We start from the raw sequence: 22,590 nt of genomic DNA, 5'->3' as shown, positions 1-22,590 counted from the left end.
ACATTAGCCAACAATAAAAATGGACTTTTTCCTACAACGTTTAGATGCTTACTTTAATTTCAGTGGCTAGCATGAAACTTGCCAACATTTCTAGTTGCTTAGGAAACTTTGGAGAAGTGCATGCAGACATTTTTCTGTTATTCCTCTGCCAAAGTGAAAGCTGGGTCAGAGGTAGGTTTGCAGTGCTGTTTGTCTAACTGTCAGAAAGATGGCAAAAGCTACCAAGCCAAATTTCAGGAATCTTAGTGGACAGATGGTGTGGACAAAAAAACCCAAAACAACAAAACTCTATTGCTTTCTTTAAAAATTGGACGCCTCATGAATGATGGCATCTTAGAGCTCTTTTGTTTGATTTCATGGAAATCAAACAAAACAAGGGCTTCAAGGGATCTAAGTGTCATATTATATTGTGATATATGGGCTCAATCGTGTCAACTTCTGCAACTCCAACTTCCACCCGTGGAAGTTAATCAAAGTAAAGAAGTGCACTAAGAAGAGTAGAGGAAGTACAGAAAGATCCACACTCACTGGCCACTTTATTAGGTACATATTGCTAGTACCAGGATAAACCGGTTTTTGCCATCAGAGCTGCCTTAATTCTTCATAGCAAAGATTCAACACAATGCTGGAAGCTGGAATGCTTCCTAAGAAGTTTTGGTCCATATTACCATTACAGCATCAACCCAACCACGACACACCATGACAGTGCCTGTCCCAAGCCCAGTCAGGTGGGGAGGTTGGTGTCAGTGAGGGCATTCGGCATAAAATCTTGGATGCAGATGATCCAACCCCTAAAGGGAGCAGCTGAAAAAGGAAGATTGCATGGTAGCAGTCACATCCATGATGGAAAACTCCACCCCAACTCCTCTATTGGATTGAGATCTGAATCAGAATCAGAATCAGAATGGGTTTATTGCCAGATGTTGAGGTTTACAACATTAGGAAATTGCTGCGGTGCTTCAGTGCAGACAATAAGAATTAAAGTGCTATGTAGAAAGAAAGATGTGTGCATGAGATATACATGAGATATATACATGAGAATAAGAATTATGAGTGCTACGTAGAAAGATATATACATGAGTGCAGGTGGTGATCAGTGCCAAACATGAAATGATGCAGTTACACAGCGTAGGGTCATATGTTAGTGGCGGGGACAATCATGTGGTTATTGTTCATGTGTCCAACAGCAGAGGGGAAGAAACTGTTCTTGTGGCGAGAGGTTCTGGTGCGAATGGACCGGAGCCTCCTGCCTGAGGGGAGCAGGTCAAACAGACTGTGTCCAGGGTGGGAAGGGTCAGCTGAGATCCGGGCTGCACGCCGCAGTGTCCTGGAGGTGTACAGGTCCTGCAGAGATGGGAGTCTGCAGCCAATCACCTTCTCAGCAGAGCGCACAACACGCTGCAGTCTCTGTTTGTCCCTGATAGTGGCTCCAGCGTACCACACGGTGATGGAGGAGGTGAGGATGGACTCGATGATTGCAGTGTAGAATTGCATCATCGTCCGTGTTGGCAGGTTGAATTTCTTCAGCTGCCTCAGGAAGTACATCCTCTGCTGGGCTTTCTTGATGACGGAGGTGATGGTGGGCTCCCACTTCAGGTCCTGGGTGATGGTGGTACCCAGGAAGCGGAATGAGTCCACAGAGGTGATGGGGGTGTCAGTCAGGATGATGGGGGGGAGTGGGGCTGTGTGCTTCCTGAAGTCCACAATAATCTCCACTGTCTTCTGGGCATTCAGCACCAGGTTGTTGTGGCTGCACCAAGACACCAGACGTTCAACCTCTCTCCTGTAGGCAGACTCGTCCCCGTCTGAGATGAGCCCAATGACGGTGGTGTCATCTGCGAACTTGATTAGCTTGACAGACTGGTGGGTGGAGGTGCAGCAGTTGGTGTACAGGGAGAAGAGCAGAGGAGAAAGAACACAGCCCTGAGGGGAGCCGGTGCTGATGGTCCGGGAGTCCGAGACATTCTTTCCCAGCCTCACGTGCTGCTTCCTGTCCGTCAGGAAGTCAGTGATCCACCGGCAGATGGGATCAGGCACATTCATCTGGGAAAGCTTGTCTCGGAGATGGTCTGGAAGGATGGTGTTGAAGGCAGAGCTGAAGTCCACAAACAGGATCCTGGCGTAGGTTCCTGGGGAGTCCAGATGCTGCAGGATGAAGTGTAGGGCCATGTTGATGGCGTCGTCTACAGACCTGTTGGCTCTATATGCAAACTGCAGGGGGTCCAGGAGGGGGGCCGTGAGGGTCTTGAGATGGGAGAGAACTAGGCGCTCAAATGACTTCATGACCACAGATGTCAGAGCCACGGGTCTGTAGTCATTTAGTCCAGTGGTCCTAGGTTTCTTGGGGACAGGGATTATGGTAGAGGACTTGAAGCAGGCAGGCACATGACATGCCTGCAGTGAGGAGTTGAAGATGCCAGAAAACACTGGGGCCAGCTCGTTTGCACAGTGTCTGAGGGTGGCAGGAGACACACCGTGACACATCTGGTGACTGGGGAGGACAGGGAACTCACTGTCGCGGTGAAGAAACCAGTGCGAGATAATCTGAGCTGTGTCACATGGATTTTTATCCTGCTGGACGCAGTAATCAGAAGATGGGTACAATGTGGTCAAAGATGAATATGTCCATTCATCTTTGACCACATTGTACCCATCTTCTGATCATGTCTGATCAGCAATGCTCAGCTGGTAAAACAGGGCTCAAAGTATGCCAAGAAGATATCCTCCGTATCATTACACCACCAGCAGCCTAAACTGTTGATACAAGGAAGGACAGATACATGCTTACATGTCATTTACACTAAAGACTTATACTGTCCATTTGTATTGTAGCCTCAGTATCCTGTTCTTAGCTGACAGAGGTCACACCTGGTGTGGTCTTCAGCTGCTGTACCCCAGATGCTTCAAAGTTTGATTTGTTTTGCCTTCAGAGATGTTCTGTGTAGCTTGACATAATGATTGGTTCTCTTAGTTGCTTTTGGCCTTCTATGGCACCAACAATCAGCAATATTTAGTCACTCAAATCACTGATTCTTCCTCATTCTGATGTTACGTTTGAACATTAGCAGATTGACTATGTCTTCACAGTCCTAAAGAGATATTTTCAATAGTAAGGAGTTGAACAGGCGTACCCAAAAAGTGACCAGTGAGTGCACATGTGAAAACAAAGCAAATGCATTCCGCACTGTGTGGATTGCATAAAGTGAACGAAAAAAATAATGGAAAAAAGCAGTGCTACAACTCAGACAATTTCATGTATTCAGAAGTCTAAAGGCCAGATAGTCTGCAGTCCACTGGAAATTCACAATTCCAGCTTATTTTGGGCAGAAAAGCTCTTGTGCAACTTTCATAATATATAAAGAAGAAAAGGGGGAACTCTGCAGAAAAAAAGGGTACTAAAAAGCATGTTCTGTTATTTTCATATCCCCTGGCAATGACTGTTGCATTGTGTCTCACACAACACCAATGCATTAAAACATGCGGGCAAGAGATGTGATGTGAGAACTGCAGAGAGCGGGCAATACTGAAAGCAAAAAATGATAACATCTACAAACATAAAGAGGAATTAACACTGGAATTTTGCTAGTAAAGGCACTTTTGTTACTTTGAACAAGAGAGTGAAGAGAGATGGTGGAGTAACAAGTCGGCAGCTTTTTTTTTGGGGGGGGGGGGGGGGGGGTTGTTTGTTTGTTTTGTTTTAGAGGCGGGGCTTCATTAACACCCAAATGTGATTTCAAGAATCAGAAAGCAAGAAAAACAATTCAGCACAAATTCAGCAAAAGGCTCTTAACTAACCAGGTGCCATCATTTAGCTGTACGTAGGTGTGTGTGTTCATGTGAAAGTCAAGCTTCACACCATAGCTCTCACATATGTAATAGAAAAATTATAATGAGCTACCCGCTGCCTTTTTTCCTGCGCTGCTTAACAAATGTCAAATTTGAGCAGCCATGCAAGTTAAATTGGAAAAAAGGGAAAAAAAAAAACAAAAAACCACAAAACACAAAAAACAACAATTATGAAAGGGCAGCTTTTTTTTTTTTTTTTTTTTTTTTTTTACATAAAGCATTTAAAATAACACACAGTTCCAGATTGTTTTCTCTGTTTGATGATGCAAAGATAAAACTTTTTTTTTGTTTTCCGTGCAATCCAAATCCAAACATGCAGTTAACATCAGGCAATGTGTGTTTAGCAACCATCCAAGAGGATTAATTTAACACAAAAAATAAAAAACAAGCCCCGTGTTAGACTGCACATGGAGGGAAACGGCTCCAGCGCAGTAGCCTCGCTGAAGGGACAAAATTGCTCTGCTAATCTTTTTGGCCGTTAAGCTGTTTTCACAGAATAATCCTAAATGAAATGAGAAACAAACTCACAGGCTCTTTTCCATCCATGGCCTCCATCCACAACTTCCTGTCTCCCTCCGAAAGAGCTTGGAAAGTGACTGGCGTGTTTCTATGGAAACAGAAACAAATGACATTAAAAAGGCAAAGGTTGCAATTTAATCCTTCAGTTAAAAGGGTGTACTGTTTCAATATCCAGCTCTTGTTTTGGGGGGGGGGTTTGAAACACTCGTACACATCATACACATTCTCTTAGCAATTGAGGAGAGACAAAGTGTCTTTAAAGTAGCTGATTAAATCGCATGTGGCAGCGATGGGAACAAATTGAGATAAATAAGACAAGCATAAAGAAATGATGAAAACCCACTGCTGCAATCTGTCCTCTGCAGAAGTAACAAAATCCAGTGCCAGAATTTACAGCTTGTAGGCTACTGAATCAATTGTTAACCAAAACAACTGTGCAATGAGTTTAAAAGCTTGTTCTGCCAATTATGCTAATCAAGCAAACCCAAAAAACTCTTCCAAAATTCAAAATCCATTTTAATGATCATTATTCAACACGAGGCTGTGCAAGGCAGTTTTGAAACAATCCCTTTATTACCTACTACTTAGAATTGAAAATTTAAAATTAATGCATCAATACAGTAACAACAACAATAATAATAATAATAATAATAATAATAATAATAATAATAATCGTTAGCATGTAAACATGACAGTATAACTTCTTATATATTTTCACAGCTGAGTGGATAAAAAGGAAATTTAACTTTTAGAAGCAAAGACTCATTGTTGATTTTGACCAGTTTTCCGATTTTTTCTCGTAGGTCAGTAATCTGTATTCAGGTTAGCATTAATAAGGTACTTTTTAGTCTTATTGACCACTCAAAGCACTTTTAAACTACAAGCCACATTCACCCATTGACACTGCAGTTTATTCCACTGCTGGAATTTATAATGGACCATAATTTCATGCAAAATGTGAATTTTTAAACAGTGCTAACCCGGGTGCACAGGCAGCACACTCACTCTGTTACTGAGTGCTATTACTTGAGGCTAGGAGCACTGTGGAGAGTTACTCGTGGGTCTAATTATATGATGCAAAGATTAATATAAGACAGCAATTAATAACCTACAACCAACTCTCCTGAGTAGGTTAAACATCACGGCACACAATATTTTGCTCTTGTGCTGGACTTTTGAGTGCAGGTGGGGGGCTCTGGCGGCTCCTCTGACAGGAACCAATTGAGCCAAAGGTGAGGCGTTAGATGAGGCTTGCAGGTGTTTTCCCGATGACAGAATAATTTGTGTTAGAAAGTTTGGAAGAATACGTCTAAACTGAGATCAAAGCTCTGCTCTTCCGTAGAAACATCAACACGAGTGAGCCAAATGCTGACTTTTCTAAAACAAACAAACAAATGTAACAGAAATCAGAAGTGCGTGAAACCAAAAGCATAACAGGCACACGGTTGTGCCAAATATTTGAATTTTTCTCACCAGTGCGTAAGGGGAGATGATTTATTGCCTTGGTATCGTGGTTTTACTTTACAGTGAATCCAGAATGTTAACAAAATGCTATGATTTAAATAAGGCTGCAGAGAACTAGTTTAGTCTACGCATAAAATTTTCTCTCACACACACACAGTTTGTGCATCAGGGTCTATTTCGGATTCAGCATCTTGCCCATGTATACTTTGTAATGCACCTCATAGGACCGGCATCAAACCAGGAATCTTGTGGATAACCTCTAATACCTGAAACAGAGCCGTCCCTAAATCCAGACCAGCTAATCAAACGGCAATTTGTAATTTTAACAAATAAACAAGCAGGTACTAAATTGTCAAAGGATATGAGAGACCTGTAACAATCTTGACTTTTAATTCACTTCCACTAAGGTCAAAGGTTAGAGCCAGTTGCCTTTCAGGCCCATTTGTGCAGGCTTTTCTTTGCCTGAACTCACAGCATTAGCTCCTACATTAGACAGCACTGCCACCTTGAGTTGCTCAAACAGCCAACTCCTGGTTATATTCAGTTAACAATCAGGATTCAGAGCGATGTATAATTCAAGCTGCTTTTAAACCTTTTTTAAAAAAAAGAAAACCCAAATATTTTTACCGATTTCACGACACAAACCTGTTGTGTGACAGAAATCCCTGTGGCTTATGAGGCTATTAAAATGCATGTTGTCCTGACTGGCCTGCTTATATAAATATGAGCCTGTTGTGTTCTGTCCTCGGAAAGTTTGCCATCTGTTTCCAGCTCTTTGCTTAGGGATTGTTTGGGCTACACTCCATTAAGCCTTCACACCATGTCCTTGTAAACCACCTGTTCACCTCGCTGCCTGAATCTGTTTATCCCATAAGGCTTTTGTCTCACAGTTTCTCAGCTTGTTTGCACTAACCTCTCGATGGTTTCCACGTCAAAGCAAAAGCGCTTATCTATGGATTCTGTCTTCCGGCGGATGCAGGATTTCAGTGTGAGCTGTATGGGGCCCTTCAGGTGAGGACAGAGAGTTGGAAAGTAATCAGTAAACATAATGGAGACAACAATATAAGAGAAAGTCTTCTGAGGAAATTTGGTGTTTACTGAAGGTGGGTCAGCACCTGTTTAGTTGTAGTCTTCTGTTCACAAGGTACCATGACTAGCACTCTCCCCTCTTTCTGATACTTACAATAATATTTGACCCATGTCATACCCAGAGCCCCTGGAGGAATACAAAGCAGTTTTTTTTGTTTTTGTTTTTTAAAAAGAGCCTACAGAAACAACTAGATTCCACATAAACATACAGCAACCCACTTACGCTTCTCCTGACAATACAAATAACCCCTCATTGGAAAATTGTGCATTTTATAGATCTGGGAAGGCCGTTTCATCCTTTTCATTAGCTCCTCCAACTCCTCACAAGTGCTTTCATAGTTGTTTCTTGTCTGCAGGCAAAACCGGAAAGTACTTAAAACAATGTATATGATTTAAGGAAAGTGAATTTTGCTGATGGCATTGTCGGTAACAGTGCTTACGTTCTGCAAGCTTAGCTGCAGTTCCTGCTTGTAAGGCATGAAGTCCTGAGTCATCTCCACTGTCAGGTTGTTAAGTGTTAAAATGCTGTGAAGAAACGCCAGCACCTGTCCAACGAGTGTGTGCATTACATACAACAAGAGTCAAAGCAAACAATGCATGAATGACACCAGGAATATTTCCTCAATGTTTTGTTATGTGCGTGGAAGCACAAAAACCGCACTCACCGGCTCCACCACGTCAAACTTCTTCCTGTCCTGAACCTGGTGTATCTGGTATACGTACTCGACTGAAGATTCATAGAAGTTTGCACGCTCTTTATCTAGGAGTTCATCAGCCTATTGAAAATTCAACAAAAATATAATCTTTTTTAAAATGGTTCTCACCTATATATTTCCCTACCCAAGTGATGCAAAGTATTTGTTGTACTTCAACTAACCTCTTGAAGCTGAGTCTCTCTCTTCTTGGCAGAGAGATTCAAGTGTTTGTCTAATTGGGAGTAATATTTTTCACTCTCTTTATCAAACTTCTTTTTCTTTTCCTGCAAAACAGATTGTAGAAAAAGATTATTTATTATTAGAGACCACCAAACTCCAGTGTGCAGTTCAGTACTGCCTTTTGCATTGCATTCACAGTTCCAAAGTCACCTCTGCAAGTCAAATTATGTAACAGAGAACTTTTACAAATCACCTGTTTGCATGTTTCTTTCTTTTTGTTGTAGAATTGTGGCTTATAAATTTGAAAATACATATAGCTGATAACACACCATCTTGAATCTGCTGCTAATAGCCATCTGCTATCAGTCAGGCTCAGGCTAATGCTAAAACCTATAGATTATATCTCAATATTAAAATGCCAGTACGTGTCAACTGTCAGCTGTAACATCTAAAAATAAATGTGTTTTCACTGTATTTACATGAAAAGTTAGCAAGCGAGCTGAGAATATTAAAAAGATAGCTAAAAGTAGCAAAATACACTAGCTAAACTGATAATATACAAATGATAAAATAAACATTATGCAACGGTTTTGGTACAGTAGTAGGAATAAATCCTTAAAAGTTCAAGTTCATGAAGCTCAAAAAATATAACTTAACCAACATTTGCTAAAGTAGCGAGCTAAAAGTAATCAAAAATGGTAAAGCTTACAGCTTTCTTGTAAGTGCTCACTAAATGATAAATGACTAGACAATAAAAAAGTACAATGAGTACAAATACAGACAGAAACGTGAAAACTTGAAAATGTAAACCCTGTAAAATATCAAAGACCAGATTCAATAGCTATATTGTAACGTTAGTAGATGCAAATTTGTATGACATACCCTGTGATAGAGTCGCTTTAACATTAATAGCTATAACTAATTGTTCCCTGTATTGCTTTATCAGTCTCTCATGTCATAGTGGAGGAATTTTGGCCCACCCTTTTTTACAACATTGCTTCGGTTCACTGAGGCATGTAGGCATTTATTTACGTACAGCTCTCAGCCGCTGCTACACCTCGATTCTTTTCTTTGTGGATTTGCTGCTGTGCTCTAGCCCTTTCTCTTGTTGTATGTTACAATTTGGCCTAAGTTTTAGCTACTGGATTGAAGGCTGACAATTTGACTCTAGAATACTTTGATATATAGAGAAGTTCATAGTTGAGTCAATAAGTGAAAAGTTCCCAGGTCCAGTGGCTACACAACAAGCTCAAATCTCCACTCTTACAAAGTGAAGATACACCCCTTTGGTCTTGTCTGTCCAAAGGACATTGCTATGGAAGTCTTTTGGTTTCTCCAGATGCAACTTTGCAAACCTACGCTGTGCTACCATGTTCTTTTTAGAAAGAAGAGACTTTCTCCTGACAAGCCTTCCAAACAAGAAATATTTATTCAGTATTTTTGCAATTGTGCTGCCAAGAACTTTAACATTTAACATGCTAACTGAGACATGTAGAGACTAACATGTAGTTCCTAATTTATTTATTTTTTTAGTTTTTCCATGTTTTCTGTAGAGCAGCAAAGTGCCAAACCGATGCTCAGTTTGATTAGCAGCACCTGGATGTTACTCATTCATAATTCTTATGGAAACTGTAAAGGTGGGCTTAGTTTTTCTCAGTACTGACTGTAGATAAATTAATATAATTTTTGACCGTTTTGTCTGTTTGTATACCTTAAGAATATGTACCCTGATTTTATTAAGCGGTACATCTATTAGGGCAGGGCTTTGCTACATTTAATAATCAGAATCAACAGATGCTTGATGAGAATATTTTAAATATGAGACTTTCAAACGTCATTTTGAATAATCACAATATAAAATCCTAACTTTAATGATATCACCTTAGAACGAAATAAAGAAATTTGTTGAGCTGCTCTCAACTACAGAGTGCACGCACTAAAAACACCTGCAATATCCTGTTTTTAACAAAGGAGACAGGTTATTGTGCTTCAAAAATAGTTTATACACAAATACGGGGAAGTACCTTATGACATCCTGTCTGGTCTTTGTGGCAAGGAGAGGGGGGTTATATATACTTTAATGACCTGACTGTCCATGCAGAGAAGCACATTTTGAAGCTACTGAAGTAGATCGAGTGCTTCCAGTGCCATTTACAGGAATGAGCCGTGATGTCACTTACAAGGCAGGGTAAACAAAGAACTTACTTTTGTTACTCCTATTTGCTCCTTTCTGAACTTCTCCAAGGGCTTGATGAGTAGATCTGATGCATTCTGAACCTGGACAGGAAAAAAACAAACCGTTACTGACGGCTCCTAAACATACTGTGTTTGTAGATTCACTTTCCAAGATAATGTAAAGAGTTTTGAATTTTTTTAAAAATCTATACACTTTTCAAAACAAAACAAAACAACAAACATCACAGTTCTGAGCACCTGCTGCAAGTTCAATTAGCAAGATGACCTCCGGTTTTAGATTTACATCTCTATCTGGAGAATCCAGTCAAACAGGAACTGCTTCTCCCATTATAATAACCTGCCTGCCTTAATTACTCGGAGAATAATAAAGTGTGTGAATCAGCAAAAACTGAGGTGACAAAACTTGCATCAAAATTTCTACCAACAGCAGGCCAATATGTAACCATAAACAAAAAGAGAAGAAGAAACCCAAGAGGGGAAGTGATACCAAAATGATTACCAGCATTACACTTCACAGTGCTTGCATGCAGCCACACCTTTACACAACTGACATGTCTTGTGTGACAAAATGAACACATTAAAGATGGCATCACAGCAAAAAAAAAGAAACAGAATGCATTAGTGGTTTCCTTTAAAGCAGTATCACTTTTTGCGCAGGATAAATTAATGCGGTGTCCGATATCCAGCAAGACTTCAAGCAGCATGCACAGTCAGCATGGAGGAAGTTGATAACCCACCAGCATCATCCTGTCGTGCTCCACTTCCTGCAGAAGTCCAGCAAACTCCTGGAACGACTGCGCTGGGGAGGAAAGCACCAAAAGAGGATAACTTTTGCATGGTGTTATCGAAACTGGCTGAGTCAGAGGACATATTAGGAAAGCAGCAGATAACACTTGCTCAGAACTTTACAAAACTCACTTTATGATTTATGCTCATAGAATTTCCACCTATCTTTATGCACGTTTTCCATCGAGCTCCGAGGCAGGTTATAGTGGAGCACACAAAGCCTTATGTTTCCTCTTATCTAAATTCTGAGGCATTATCAGCCGACAGCCAAAAGTGCTGTGCTTTCCACCGCGTTCAAGCGGGGAAACACAAATGTAGAAAAACTACAATAAATTGGAATATTTCTGGCCACGTATTTACTCTGACTGCTTAAAAACTCAAGCACAATCCAAGGCAGTGCGCCTTTATCACTCTTACCAATGTTAATCTCGTCATCCGTCAGTGAGTCGCCGATGAAGTCGAACTGGAACACACTGAGAGTCTGGGAAAACTTCTGCACTGCCAAAGAGTATCCTGAAAAAGAGAGAAAATAAAAACACGAAGCGTGATCTGTAATTAATGACAAGTTACATACACTGCTTTTAAATTCAGTCCAGTTCTCATGAATCTAAGAACAGGCCAAGATTAATAGAAGTTGGTGTTTCATGTTTCCCCTGATAGGAAACCGGAAAGTATGAAAGACATCCTTGGCAGGATTCAGCAGCGGTGTAGCAGCCAGTATGTGGTTGATAATGCAATACATTATCCCCGTCATGCCTGGCTTTTACTATCAAAACAAAACAGAGCCCTTCACATCACTGCTGTAGACTATTTAGTCCAGAGAACTTGGCTAGTTGTATCTAGCCTCATACTTTTTTCAGTGGAACAATCGTTTAATGTTCTTTCCATCAGCCAATTGTGCACCCAACCCCCTTTCTTCTTGTGTTTTAGCTCTAAAGAAATCATATTTGATGACAATCAGTGCTGAGGCTGAAAAAGCATTAAAGGACATGAGCATTCTGATGAGCAGGATGACATGAACATTGAAAAATGTTTGGGGGGGGGGGGGGGGGGGGGGTGTTGCTTTCCATGGACTTTGTCCCAGCAACTCGTGACCTCTGACTATTATCTGGATTTACTATTGGACCCTCACCGCCCCCCAACACCACTACAGTACCTACAATGACAGTTTCTGTTTTCGAGGTGAACAGCTTTGCCATTCAGGATTTCCACAGCAGTATCTTGGTGAGTCAAACAAAACAAACAATATCACCCCCAGTGGGTGCCACGCTGACCCAAATATACGCATGTACAGTTCTGCGTCTGCGTGGCGTCCCTGGCTCTGACCTATTCTATCAGTGGGAATGGTCCCACCTAAACATGAGCGCACAGAGAAGTGGAGAGGCGATGCACGGACTGATGCAAGCCCTCCAAAAAGGAGACAGCTGTTCGGGAACAATAGTGCTGGTCATCCTGCACATCTGCAGCTCTGTGGCCTCTCAGTTCAAAGCTCTTTCTCCTTTTTTATGGCTTTTCCCTGGAGAGCAATAACAACTCCCTGAATACTCCTCTCCCACATAAATACACACTTTATCCTGCAGGCCTACGTAAAATAACGGAGGGGATGCTGATCCATTGGCATCAGAGCCCTAAATCTACATGCAAATCGCAAAAAAGAGCAATCTAACTAAGCATGCTCACCCTTGATTGCAGTGATCACACTATTCCCGTCTTTGATCACTTCTTTGAGGAATTTGTTTGTCCTCTCCAGCTCCAGCTCGTAGCACTTGAGAGTCTCTCTGAAATCCGGACTGTCCAGATAGCAGTCGCTGAACTCCAGCGGAGGATGAACCATCTTGTGCACCGCTCGACTTTATAACACAATAGAAACACTGAGTCCGCTTTCCACAGAGGCGCTGCCTACGCTCGTCCGTGGCACGCACCGCTCATTTCTGTTCACTTGAGGCTACTCCACACATTCCGCTCCGAGGTTCGGAAACCATCGTGTCCGTGGGAGCCTGCGGCAACGGATGGTTACAAATAAACTGATCGAAACAGTGAATTCCCGCAGCCTAGGCTCACTTCCCTCTTTTATTCGTCCGCGCTGCTAATGCTTCGGTTTAATTGTATCCTGGTGCCCTGACCACTTTTTTGCTCCTTACCGTGTCGTAATTAAAAGAGCAGCTACGATCCCTCTGACCGCGTCCCATTCCAAAATCCACACTTAAATGACGCCTCACTGTTCTTTCTTAAATAAGCTTTCCATCGCTAAAATTAAAACCCGCTCTTACCAACCCCTCAATGTAGTGAGTATATGTTCTTAGTGAGTATATTTTCTACTTCAAGCGATATTATAAACATATCCGAGTCCAATATCCTTAGTAAAAGTCAATGACAAAGCGCAATGGAGCGTACCCAGCTGGCAACAGAAACACAAAAAACTCCCCTTTTCCACACCCAGAAGGTTCTTAAAGGGCTCGCCGGACACTTTGAGTAATTTGTTTGCCATGGATGCTGCGTTTAGGTGCAGTCGGAAAACACAATTACACTTCCAGACAGGCGGATAGGGTGTGCTCCTGCAGTCAGGGTTAAGTACAAGAATTTTGCTTGTGCAAGCAGATTCACGGCACTTAGCTTACACTGAGGTGTTACCGTGACAGCAGTCAGAGAACTTATTTAAATCCCACTCTGGAAAAAAATGTACATGCTGCCCTTTCTGTTTATGGCATACAGAGAGCAACATAAGTCAAATTCCTTGTTTGTGTGCACAAACTTGGTTAAATAAAGACGATTCTGATTCTGTAGTAAAGACAGTGCCTAAATATACCAGTCTCAGCATTTCCTTGGTTACTTGTTACTGCAACTCCTCTGAATCACTATAATCACTTTTGTTATATGTGCAGACATGTTTCTGTCAGAAGATGCCTGAGCTGAGGAGTTAGAGGCTGGAGCGAGATTGCTTCAAGGGCACTCTCGCAATCTAGAGTGTAACAGGACTGAGCTAATGTACAAATCTAGGGAACTTCTACTTTATATTTCCCCCTGCAACTGTATTCTTTTACTCCGGCACACTTCAGAGGAAAACACTGAAAATTTCATCTCCCTGCTTTTACCTAACAGCCTTCGTTTTTGGAACAAATCCATTATTTATGTATGTATGTATGTATGTATGTATGTATGTATGTATGTATGTATGTATGTATGTATGTATGTATGTATTATTGTAGAGTAAAAATCGAAGAATATTTTTAAATTTGATTGAAATTTGATTTTATCTTTGACTGCCTGAGGATAAGAATAAAAGAATCAGATGATGATTCTGATGATGATCAGAATCGTCACGATTAAATATAAAGAAATCATCGGCAGCTTTCAATGGCAGAGATTTCTTACAAAATTGTCTTGTTCCCGTTATTCAAACATTTTTTGTAATAATTTTGAAACAAAAAACACTCTGCGAGGCTGTCACGTTAGACACAGTATATTGTTTATTTCTCCAGATCAAACGAATTGTCCTGGCGGTTAAAAAAACAAATACTCAGCAGATGAATGAGCCGTATACAGTACACAGTGCAATGCTCTGCTTTTTATGTTTACTTTTTTACATTAACGTTTAAGATATAACAATCTAATGTTATAATGTTTAACAATGCAAAGGCCCAATTGCCTAAAATTAATTTTCAATTTTTGAAATGTTGAGGCATTATTTTTCATTTACTAAACTAAATTAATTTAAGTTAATTTAAGTTAATTTGTAAATTTTTGTAGTAAACTGTAAATTGTAAATATTGTAAAACTTTTCTTCTGTCATTTAATGGTCGGGCGTTGTACAGCTACAAGCATTTCACCCCCATGTCATACTGTGTATGGTTGTGTGTGTGTGTGTGTGTGTGTGTGTGACAAATAAAATTTGAATTTGAAAATTTGAAATGATCCTGCGTCATTGCTTACGTGTTAATTATTAATCCTGCTGCACTAACGCTTGAAGACCTGTAGATGTCAGCCTCCAGATTCAACTGAAGCAAGCTTGCTAATGCACACATACACAATTTCAGTGCTTTGTTACATTAAACCCTACAGTTGCATTATAAGTACACAGAATTTAGTGTCTGCGTCTTTGGGGCTTGATCGGTTTTGCTTGATGTGCAGTTCAGCTGAGTCACAGCCTGTGTTTCTAATGTCAACACCGGGAGTCTTTGTAGAGGTTACAAGACAGCATCGTGAAATCTCTCTGCAGCTACGTGGAAATGAAAAACCACTTAAATCAACAGTACAGCAGAACCGAGTTATTTATAATAGGATTATAATAGGCAAAGGATCCGTTCATGATGACTGTCTCCTGCTTTGTGACATGAAAACAGACCATGCAACATCTGGTTGGAATCAAGGTCCAGGAAATTAATAGTAGCGTATTGATCCTTTGAGTGTGGTCCGAACGCCAGATATACCGTAGCTAACTAAAATGAAAACAACATCTAGACTTTTGAAGGAAATTTCTGAAACCATTTTGCGAATATATATATATGGTGTCTGCAAAACAGCGAGGCAGCTGCTTTCAAAAAGTTGTGTTTTTTAATGTAATACTTCTGCTGATTATCCTAATTGTGCATGCCCTTCATACAATGATAATTAAAAAGAACATTTTCAAACAAGAAAAACCAAACTGAAACATGAACCCCCTGGAAATGAACTGAATCTGAAGTGACTTAAAAACAAAAAGTCAAAAGGCTGTATATATATTTCAAGTTTTGCGAGTTTTTGGATTCACAGTACTTTTAACAGTATATTGTAAAGGGGGGAAAACTACTACTTATGGGATATATTAATATGCCTAAAAAATATGTGTCAGAAATTGCACCTTTATAGATTTCCTGACACTAAAAAAGGTCAAATGAAAGTTCAGAGTAAAGGTTAGAAGGTAAAGGAGATTTAATGTGATAAAGAAAACATGTTGCATTTGATGCAGTTTTAATTGGATGCATGGCACAGGTAGACTGGCCATTGGAAAATTGAAAACTACATCCATTCGGGTGACTTTTACTAGAATTCAAGGGTTAAAGTTTATTTTTGCTAGTTTAAGCATCATTTCAACATTCCCAGAGTCTTTCCCTTGGTGCCAAGGTTTTTAAAGATGTCACTCACCCACAGTTTCTCTCATACTATGACACAGAAATGCAGATACATGACAATACATTTCTCTTTGTTTGTTTTAGTTATCATAGCCAACTAAATGGTCCTAACACTGACAAATGATGACAAGTGATGTCATGAAATATAACAGCTGTCTCACTAATGATTAAAAATAACTATAAACTAGTAAAAATGACTGAATATTATAATGAATAGTTTGTCATATTCAAATCAGCTCTTTTGGATTTTAACTGAGACAAGAAGTGAGCTCAAAAAGTTACTCAGTTTGAAAAGTTGCCAGTTTTTGCCCCATCTGTGAAAACGCCTCAAAATGGATTCAGTTTCCCTTGAGTACACAGTAAACGCAGTCACTGGCTGGTTCAATCAGTGGTTTAGCATTAGGATGTAAAGGTCGAGAAGAAACACTAGATGAGAGTCTGATTCTCAGGATAACAAACCCTTGTCCTCTTATCTTTAGATTTTGAGTCTCATTCTTTGTTGAAGACCTTTATGTTACACTCAATATTACGTCAAAACCACCCCCCACTTCCTCTGCTCAGCAGCATACTGAGGACAACATGACAGACCACAGTCCCCACACAGATTCTTCAGCTGGGCAGAAATTAAAACGTTTGATCTGAATTCTGAAGCTGTTTGTTTGCGCTGCCTAAATGGGGCTATTGTATGCAAATTCTTTGCACAGAGGCATATGACCTCCCCAGTGCAGGGCAGTGGCTAGTGTGAGGGAAATCATTAGCAATGCAAAGTCATGGTGCTCTGATACTCTTGTTCACAGTCAAAGACTGGAAAAAAAAAAATCTGATCTGGTGATGCTAACTTAAATGTTTCTGGATGCACTTTATTTGCAAGCAGAGCTAAGGTAAGTTCATTTTATTGATGGCTTTGTTCCTACATCATGTGGCTGCGCGGATGGACAGTTTAAATAGTTTCTTTTCAGCGTGTTCATTTATTCTGTGCTCATTGGCAGATCATGCTTAGCTGTTAATGTCACTTCACACTATATTCACAAGATATGATTAGGATAAAAAAGAAAATGAGACTCTTTTCCAAACATGTTCTTTTTGAGAGTTCGTCCGAGAAGTGATGATCAGACAACATTATTTATTTGCAGACCTTGTTAGTTATTTCTATCTGCCTGATCAGTGAATTGTGTGAAAACCTTCTAAGCTAAGAAGCAGAAGAGTCCTTCTATGTAACTTATCAACGTCCTTTAGGAGCACAAATGATTTTCCTGCCGGTGAGTGGAGACTATCCAAGAGTCTGTTAATCCAGCTACAGTTGCTCATTTTGCATGCAACACCATGGCTACTGGTGAAAGCATGTCACATGACACATGGTGCCAGACCTCAGTATTGCACTCTTAAGTGGGCTGCCAGCTGCAGAGGGGGGCAGAGAGGCTTTTTTCCTTCTCTGGACTCACATCCATGCCAAACCAGCGGGTCAACATTGTCCTCCACGCTGCCTCCTATGCCTCTTACACCTCCAGCTGAGCCCGGTAACAACTCCAACATTTACTCTAGACTCAGACATAACAGAGCAATCAGTAATGATCAACACCAAGGGGATCAAACATGCTACAATTTAAGACTAAGAAGAATCATAGGCGTAAAAAAGAAAAAGCTGTGATGTACTCATTACTATTAATTTACCAAGTCCAGCCAAAGTGTGGCTGCACCATGTGTTCTGATTTAAGTCAAGTGTGCAGGTTGCTATTATTTAAAGTGAATAAGTAAGACAGTATTGTGTTTATTAAGTTTTAAGTTTGCTGTTGAAAAGTGAAACTGAAAGTCTCCTTTGTGTCTGACTTTGACATTCAGGAGAACTTTTAGAGAGTTATATTTCCTGCCTTTTTAATCTAAAGTATTTTTTTCTTGTTCTAAGTTTGATGCATAGATCATTTTCATGTGCATAATCTTTTACATAATATTTCCTGATGATTTTCAAGCAATAGTTTTAACTTAAGTGTCACTCTAACACCTTCAGAAAGAGCTGATGCATGATGATGTGTGCAAATTGTTTTCTCATAATCCATATATATTCAGTTTTATGTCACAGAAGGCAATAAGTACAAACAATCCTCACAACAGAAACTGGAGGGAGATTTTCTGCTTTTAGAAAAAAAAAAAGCGCTTTTTCACTCAGAAAATTAACCGAATGATCAACAAATCAATTATTTCGTGAAGCTGCTGTTGTGAAGTTTACTTGTACTGAAGGGCCAGTAATTTTGTGCCTGTTATGTCACAAGATGGGATTTGTTAGTGATTTTTTTATAAAGCAAATTTTTAAGTATTTTTAGGAACTTCAAGGGAATTTTGGTTAAACATGCAAGAGTCCTGCAAGTCCTGAGGAGTTAATGTGATGAAGTAATTTATACATCAGGGCAAAGGGAGGATATACTGAACAGAAACACAGGGGGACTGATCCCGGGTAAATTTGCATCGGTCAACTCTCCAGAGTATAGCCTTACACACGGGATTTACTGTACATCATTTGCATTGCTTCACTTGCTAATTTTTGGTTCTACTTTTTTGGAAACAAATTGTCCAAGTGAGAGCTTGGCAGACCTTTTTTTAAGATTTAAGAAGCCTTCATTTTTGCCGAATGGCTACATGCGAAGAAGACAGTCTTATTTGAATGTCTAATCTCAAACAGTAAGAATTATCATAAGATCAGATCAGAGAAACTCTTGTCATAGCAGCATACATATAATAGACAACAAAGCAATAACATAAAAAAGCAGAGAAATATAAAAATGAATATAAAAAAAGAGATGATTTTTATCTTTTTTTTTATCATTTTATGGTTTGTTTTACATTATTGTGTTGATTTGCAGTAAAATTATTTTACAATAAAAAAAATTTAATTACAAAAAAATGATATCATATGATTTTTGTGTTTGTTTGTTTTCAGACCCGGAACCAAAGATGAACTGGGCATCATTTTATGCTGTCATTAGCGGTGTGAACCGCCACTCCACCGGCATCGGTCGAATCTGGCTCTCCGTGCTCTTCATTTTCCGCATCCTGGTCCTCGTGGTTGCAGCCGAGAGCGTGTGGGGCGACGAGAAGTCTGGCTTCACCTGCAACACGCAGCAGCCGGGTTGCAACAGTGTCTGCTACGACCACTTCTTCCCCATCTCCCACATTCGACTCTGGGCACTCCAGCTCATCCTGGTCTCCACTCCTGCCCTGCTGGTAGCCATGCACGTTGCCCATCGGCGTCATGTTGACAAGAGGCTCTACAAACTGTCGGGCCGGTCCAACCCGAAAGACCTGGAGCAGATAAAAACACAGAAGATGAAAATCACTGGGGCCCTGTGGTGGACATACGTCATCAGCCTTTTGTTCCGTATCATCTTTGAGGTCACTTTTATGTATGTGTTTTATATGATCTACCCTGGTTACAAGATGATCCGGCTGGTGAAGTGTGACTCCTACCCTTGTCCCAACACGGTGGACTGCTTTGTGTCGAGACCCACAGAGAAGACTGTCTTCACCGTGTTCATGTTGGCTGTGTCAGGTGTTTGTATTCTACTCAACATTGCCGAGGTGGTCTTCTTGGTGGGGAAGGCTTGCAGCAAGCATTTGCACAATGCTGGAGACTCGACTATGGGGGCTTGGATCCAACAAAAGCTTTGCTCATTCTAACAAAATGCACAGCAGCACAAAGGAGACATATAGTCAAAGGAGCTTGCAAAGAAAAGCGTCTGCACTTCTTTAAGTTGCTTGAATACGTTTCACCTCTCATCCGAGAAGCTTCTTCAGTTCTGAACTGAACTGAAGAAGTTCAGCTTCTTCAGTTCTGAACTGAAGAAGCTTCTCGGATGAGAGGTGAAACGTCTTCAAGCAACTTAAAGAAGTCCAGACGCTTTTCTTTGCAAGCTCCTTTGACTACGATGACCTGGATGACTGAGAACCTTCACAGACAAAGGAGACATATAAGTGACCATTTAGGTAACAACTACTGATTAAACTTGTGAGGTTTATATCATGGCGATGCTTCACCGGTTCAAATGCAGAAAGCCAGCAGTTCATGTTTCGACAAACATTTCTAGTTATAATGGATAGCTTGGTGTTTGTCTGACTGCAGATCAGTTAAAAACACTTAATAAACCAATATTTCCACTGACCACATTACAGCCTTCAGCTATCATGGATTTGTTTTAATCTTTATCTTGAAATGAAACTATAAAAGCTGCCCAAAGTCATAGCAAAACTTCCAGTTGGTTGAGAAAAGTGTATTGTGGGCATGGTCATTAATAATATTTTGTTATTTATGTGACACATAATCACAAACACTGATGTGAGTGAAATTATACTAATACATGCATGTAGTAAACATGTTGCATTTCATATGTATTGAATGGGGCAGTCACATTATTTGAATTGGCGGTTCAATACTTTCACTTGGAAAGACAGTAATAGAAAAAAAACTTGAATTGCATTTTTTTGTGTGAAGCTTTCTTAACATGGTGATATTTCTATTTAAATGTATTTATTTTGAAAGTGGAATGTTTCTATGTTGTCCATACACAACAGAATAAAATCAACCAGACTTTAAACTAACTGTGCTGTTTTTACCTACTCGGTTAAAGGGGATTTGTTCTGACACATAACAGATTGAAAGCTGTTTAAGCGTACTCTGGCAGGACTTCCCGGCTCTGTGGAAAGGTGATAGAATAAACGACCAGCGGGCGGTGGTTAACGATAGGTACAAATAAAGCTGAGGCCACAGAGGTGCCGGTGTCAGAAATGTGACTGAGGGAAACAAAATATGTGAACGAAACATCCTCACGCATTTCACCCCATCAACTCCACCGTGTGTGAGATCTTCAAAGTCACCTGCGAAGAACTGTCTCAGGTGTTATTGGTGTTGGTGTTATCAGTGGACTCACCATATAGGAGTTTCAGTGTGTGGATACCCCCATAGACAGCTGAACCTGCTGTCCCAGAAAAATGAGGTTGTTTCTCTTTTTATGGAAACCATCACCACACATTATTCAGGAAGGCAAATTAATTTACAGTAAAATGGCTTTAAGTGTGCTTATTTTGCAGATGGCCTTCCGCAAAACACCCCAAGTGAAAGTGATTTTAATCCAGTATGTCTTTTTTCACAGTGTTATTTTGTGATGAGTAATTGTACTTGTGTACAGGTAAATAAACTTCTGTCTTTTCTGATGCTTTAATAGAGGGACCTTAAGTCTAAATAGCATAATTAGGTTAGTACACCATCCTCTGTATGCAGGCATCATTTTTTCAGGTATTACTCCATGCAGTCTTCCTCCGTGTAGCACTGAGGGATGGCTCTGTGCCATCTAAAGCTCACCCACGCAGTCATGGGTCAGATCACCATAAAAGTGGCAACAAAACCACTCCCTTCACCATGAATTATATTTAGAGCACAGTGGTATGTAGGCTTAACCTGCATCCTCACTGGACTCCTCAGCTGCCACTCAGTTCAACAGAAACACCTCTTGACAGCGAGGATTTTAGACTTTTCTTCTCACAGGAATGTTTTCATCTGTGCTGAGACAAGACAAGGGGTTTAGCTGTGGTGGCTTGTTGAGGACTGGGCATTGATAAGGTCAGAGTAGGAGGGAGGGCACCAAGCAGAATCCCAGAGAAAACTGCCTGAGAGAAGTTTATCTTTGGTGCTGCAGTTTCCTCAGCAGCTCAGGAGAACATGGCCTCGCTGTGAAGTGAAGAGGTCAAGTGACTGAAAGAAATGAACTTTATCAGGTAGGTCTTTCTTAATCTTTCTGGGATGTTACTATTGCTTCGCTAGCAGAATTATTATGAAGAAAAAATATGAAAGGAATTTTGAACAGAGTGAAAGAACTCCACATTCAGCTGTGGTAAAAGAAGTTGATCCATGTGACCATGTGACCATATGGATTTAAATTTTTTGATTTGTTTTTTGATTTTTTTAAAATAATCACTCAGGACATTTTTAAGTATTTTTTTCAAGTTTATTTCTTTTCTAAACCGTAACAAATATGATATGAGATCTAAACTAGACACCTAATTCTGGAGTCGGAGTACTGTGTCACAAGATCAGCGTCGATCCTGAGAGTCTCACCCAGGCCGCTCCGGGGCTATCTCTCAAACACAACCATCTGTGTCCCTGCACTTTTTATCAGATCGTTCTGACAAACATTTATGAGTACAAACGGGTGAATTCATGATCAGCATTCTCTGGGAAAGTTGAACGTGGGATTTCTCAAGACCAATACTAAATGGATTCATCATACTATATGAATTAACTACATATCTAAACAGTAAAGCAATCAAACAGTTTACACTGAATGTGTGTTTTGTTTTGTTTTAAAAATTAAATGTGTTTAAAATGTAAAAACCTTGAGATGAATCAGTGACATTAAAACTGCACTTGACTGATTTTATGTCGTGTTCTCACATTTAAATGTGTGGCACACTCCTCGTCAGAATTTTTAAAACGGTTCATTAAAAAAAGTCTGAACTGCACTAATAGCAATGTTATCAGTTAGTTATCCAACATGGTATTGTATACTGCAAAGTACAAGTATGACAACATAGGGGAATTTTAGATTTACATACAAATCAGACTCATGTACCCTTGACCCTGTGCTATGGTGGATTATTGTGCTATACACAATAACATGAAAAGGAAAGTTCTGATAGGACTCTATGTAGTCCTGCAAAAAACT

At 40.2% G+C, this 22,590-nt stretch overlaps 2 protein-coding genes across 4 annotated transcripts in view; one reads left to right on the top strand and one right to left on the bottom strand.

Moving 5' to 3' along the window:
• ophn1 (oligophrenin 1) overlaps positions 1 to 13,189 on the bottom strand; it is a 29,321-nt gene extending 16,132 nt beyond the window's left edge. The window contains exons 1-11 of one of the 2 annotated variants that reach the window (XM_004557397.4): positions 12,456 to 13,189; positions 11,193 to 11,288; positions 10,727 to 10,788; positions 9,999 to 10,070; positions 7,796 to 7,897; positions 7,584 to 7,694; positions 7,359 to 7,463; positions 7,142 to 7,268; positions 6,945 to 7,045; positions 6,743 to 6,834; positions 4,375 to 4,453 (exon numbers count right to left, since the gene is read on the bottom strand). In XM_004557397.4, the coding sequence (XP_004557454.1) occupies positions 4,375 to 4,453; positions 6,743 to 6,834; positions 6,945 to 7,045; positions 7,142 to 7,268; positions 7,359 to 7,463; positions 7,584 to 7,694; positions 7,796 to 7,897; positions 9,999 to 10,070; positions 10,727 to 10,788; positions 11,193 to 11,288; positions 12,456 to 12,609 (1,101 nt within the window). In that variant the 5' untranslated portion in view covers positions 12,610 to 13,189. The remainder of the gene's footprint in view (positions 1 to 4,374; positions 4,454 to 6,742; positions 6,835 to 6,944; positions 7,046 to 7,141; positions 7,269 to 7,358; positions 7,464 to 7,583; positions 7,695 to 7,795; positions 7,898 to 9,998; positions 10,071 to 10,726; positions 10,789 to 11,192; positions 11,289 to 12,455) is intronic. The other variant, XM_076888982.1, reaches the window with a different exon arrangement.
• A 3,461-nt stretch (positions 13,190 to 16,650) lies between these two features.
• Positions 16,651 to 19,608, top strand: gjb1a (gap junction protein beta 1a). Of its 2 annotated transcripts, none has more exons than XM_004557399.3 (2): positions 16,651 to 16,764; positions 18,816 to 19,608. In XM_004557399.3, the coding sequence occupies exon 2, from the start codon at positions 18,830 to 18,832 to the stop codon at positions 19,550 to 19,552; it is 723 nt and encodes a 240-aa protein (XP_004557456.1). In that variant the 5' UTR covers positions 16,651 to 16,764; positions 18,816 to 18,829; the 3' UTR covers positions 19,553 to 19,608. The 2 variants fall into 2 exon arrangements, with proteins under 2 accessions (XP_004557456.1, XP_004557455.1); XM_004557398.4 differs by lacking the exon at positions 16,651 to 16,764 and adding an exon at positions 17,314 to 17,400.
• The last annotated feature ends 2,982 nt before the right edge of the window (positions 19,609 to 22,590 follow it).

The sequence above is a fragment of the Maylandia zebra genome, linkage group LG10, assembly GCF_041146795.1.
Source record: "Maylandia zebra isolate NMK-2024a linkage group LG10, Mzebra_GT3a, whole genome shotgun sequence".
In the NCBI taxonomy this organism is placed as follows: Eukaryota; Metazoa; Chordata; class Actinopteri; order Cichliformes; family Cichlidae; genus Maylandia; species Maylandia zebra.
The sequence above is the reverse complement of the archived record's forward strand: the minus strand, read 5'-3'. Positions and strand labels throughout refer to the sequence as shown.

What these genes read in the sequence shown, in the direction of transcription:
- gjb1a (XM_004557398.4), top strand. Translation starts at nt 17,373, where the DNA reads ATGCCTCTTACACCTCCAGCTGAGCCCG. An exon ending in TACACCTCCAGCTGAGCCCG is followed by an intron (nt 17,401 to 18,815) that starts GTAACAACTCCA and finishes GTTTGTTTTCAG; the next exon opens with ACCCGGAACCAAAGATGAAC.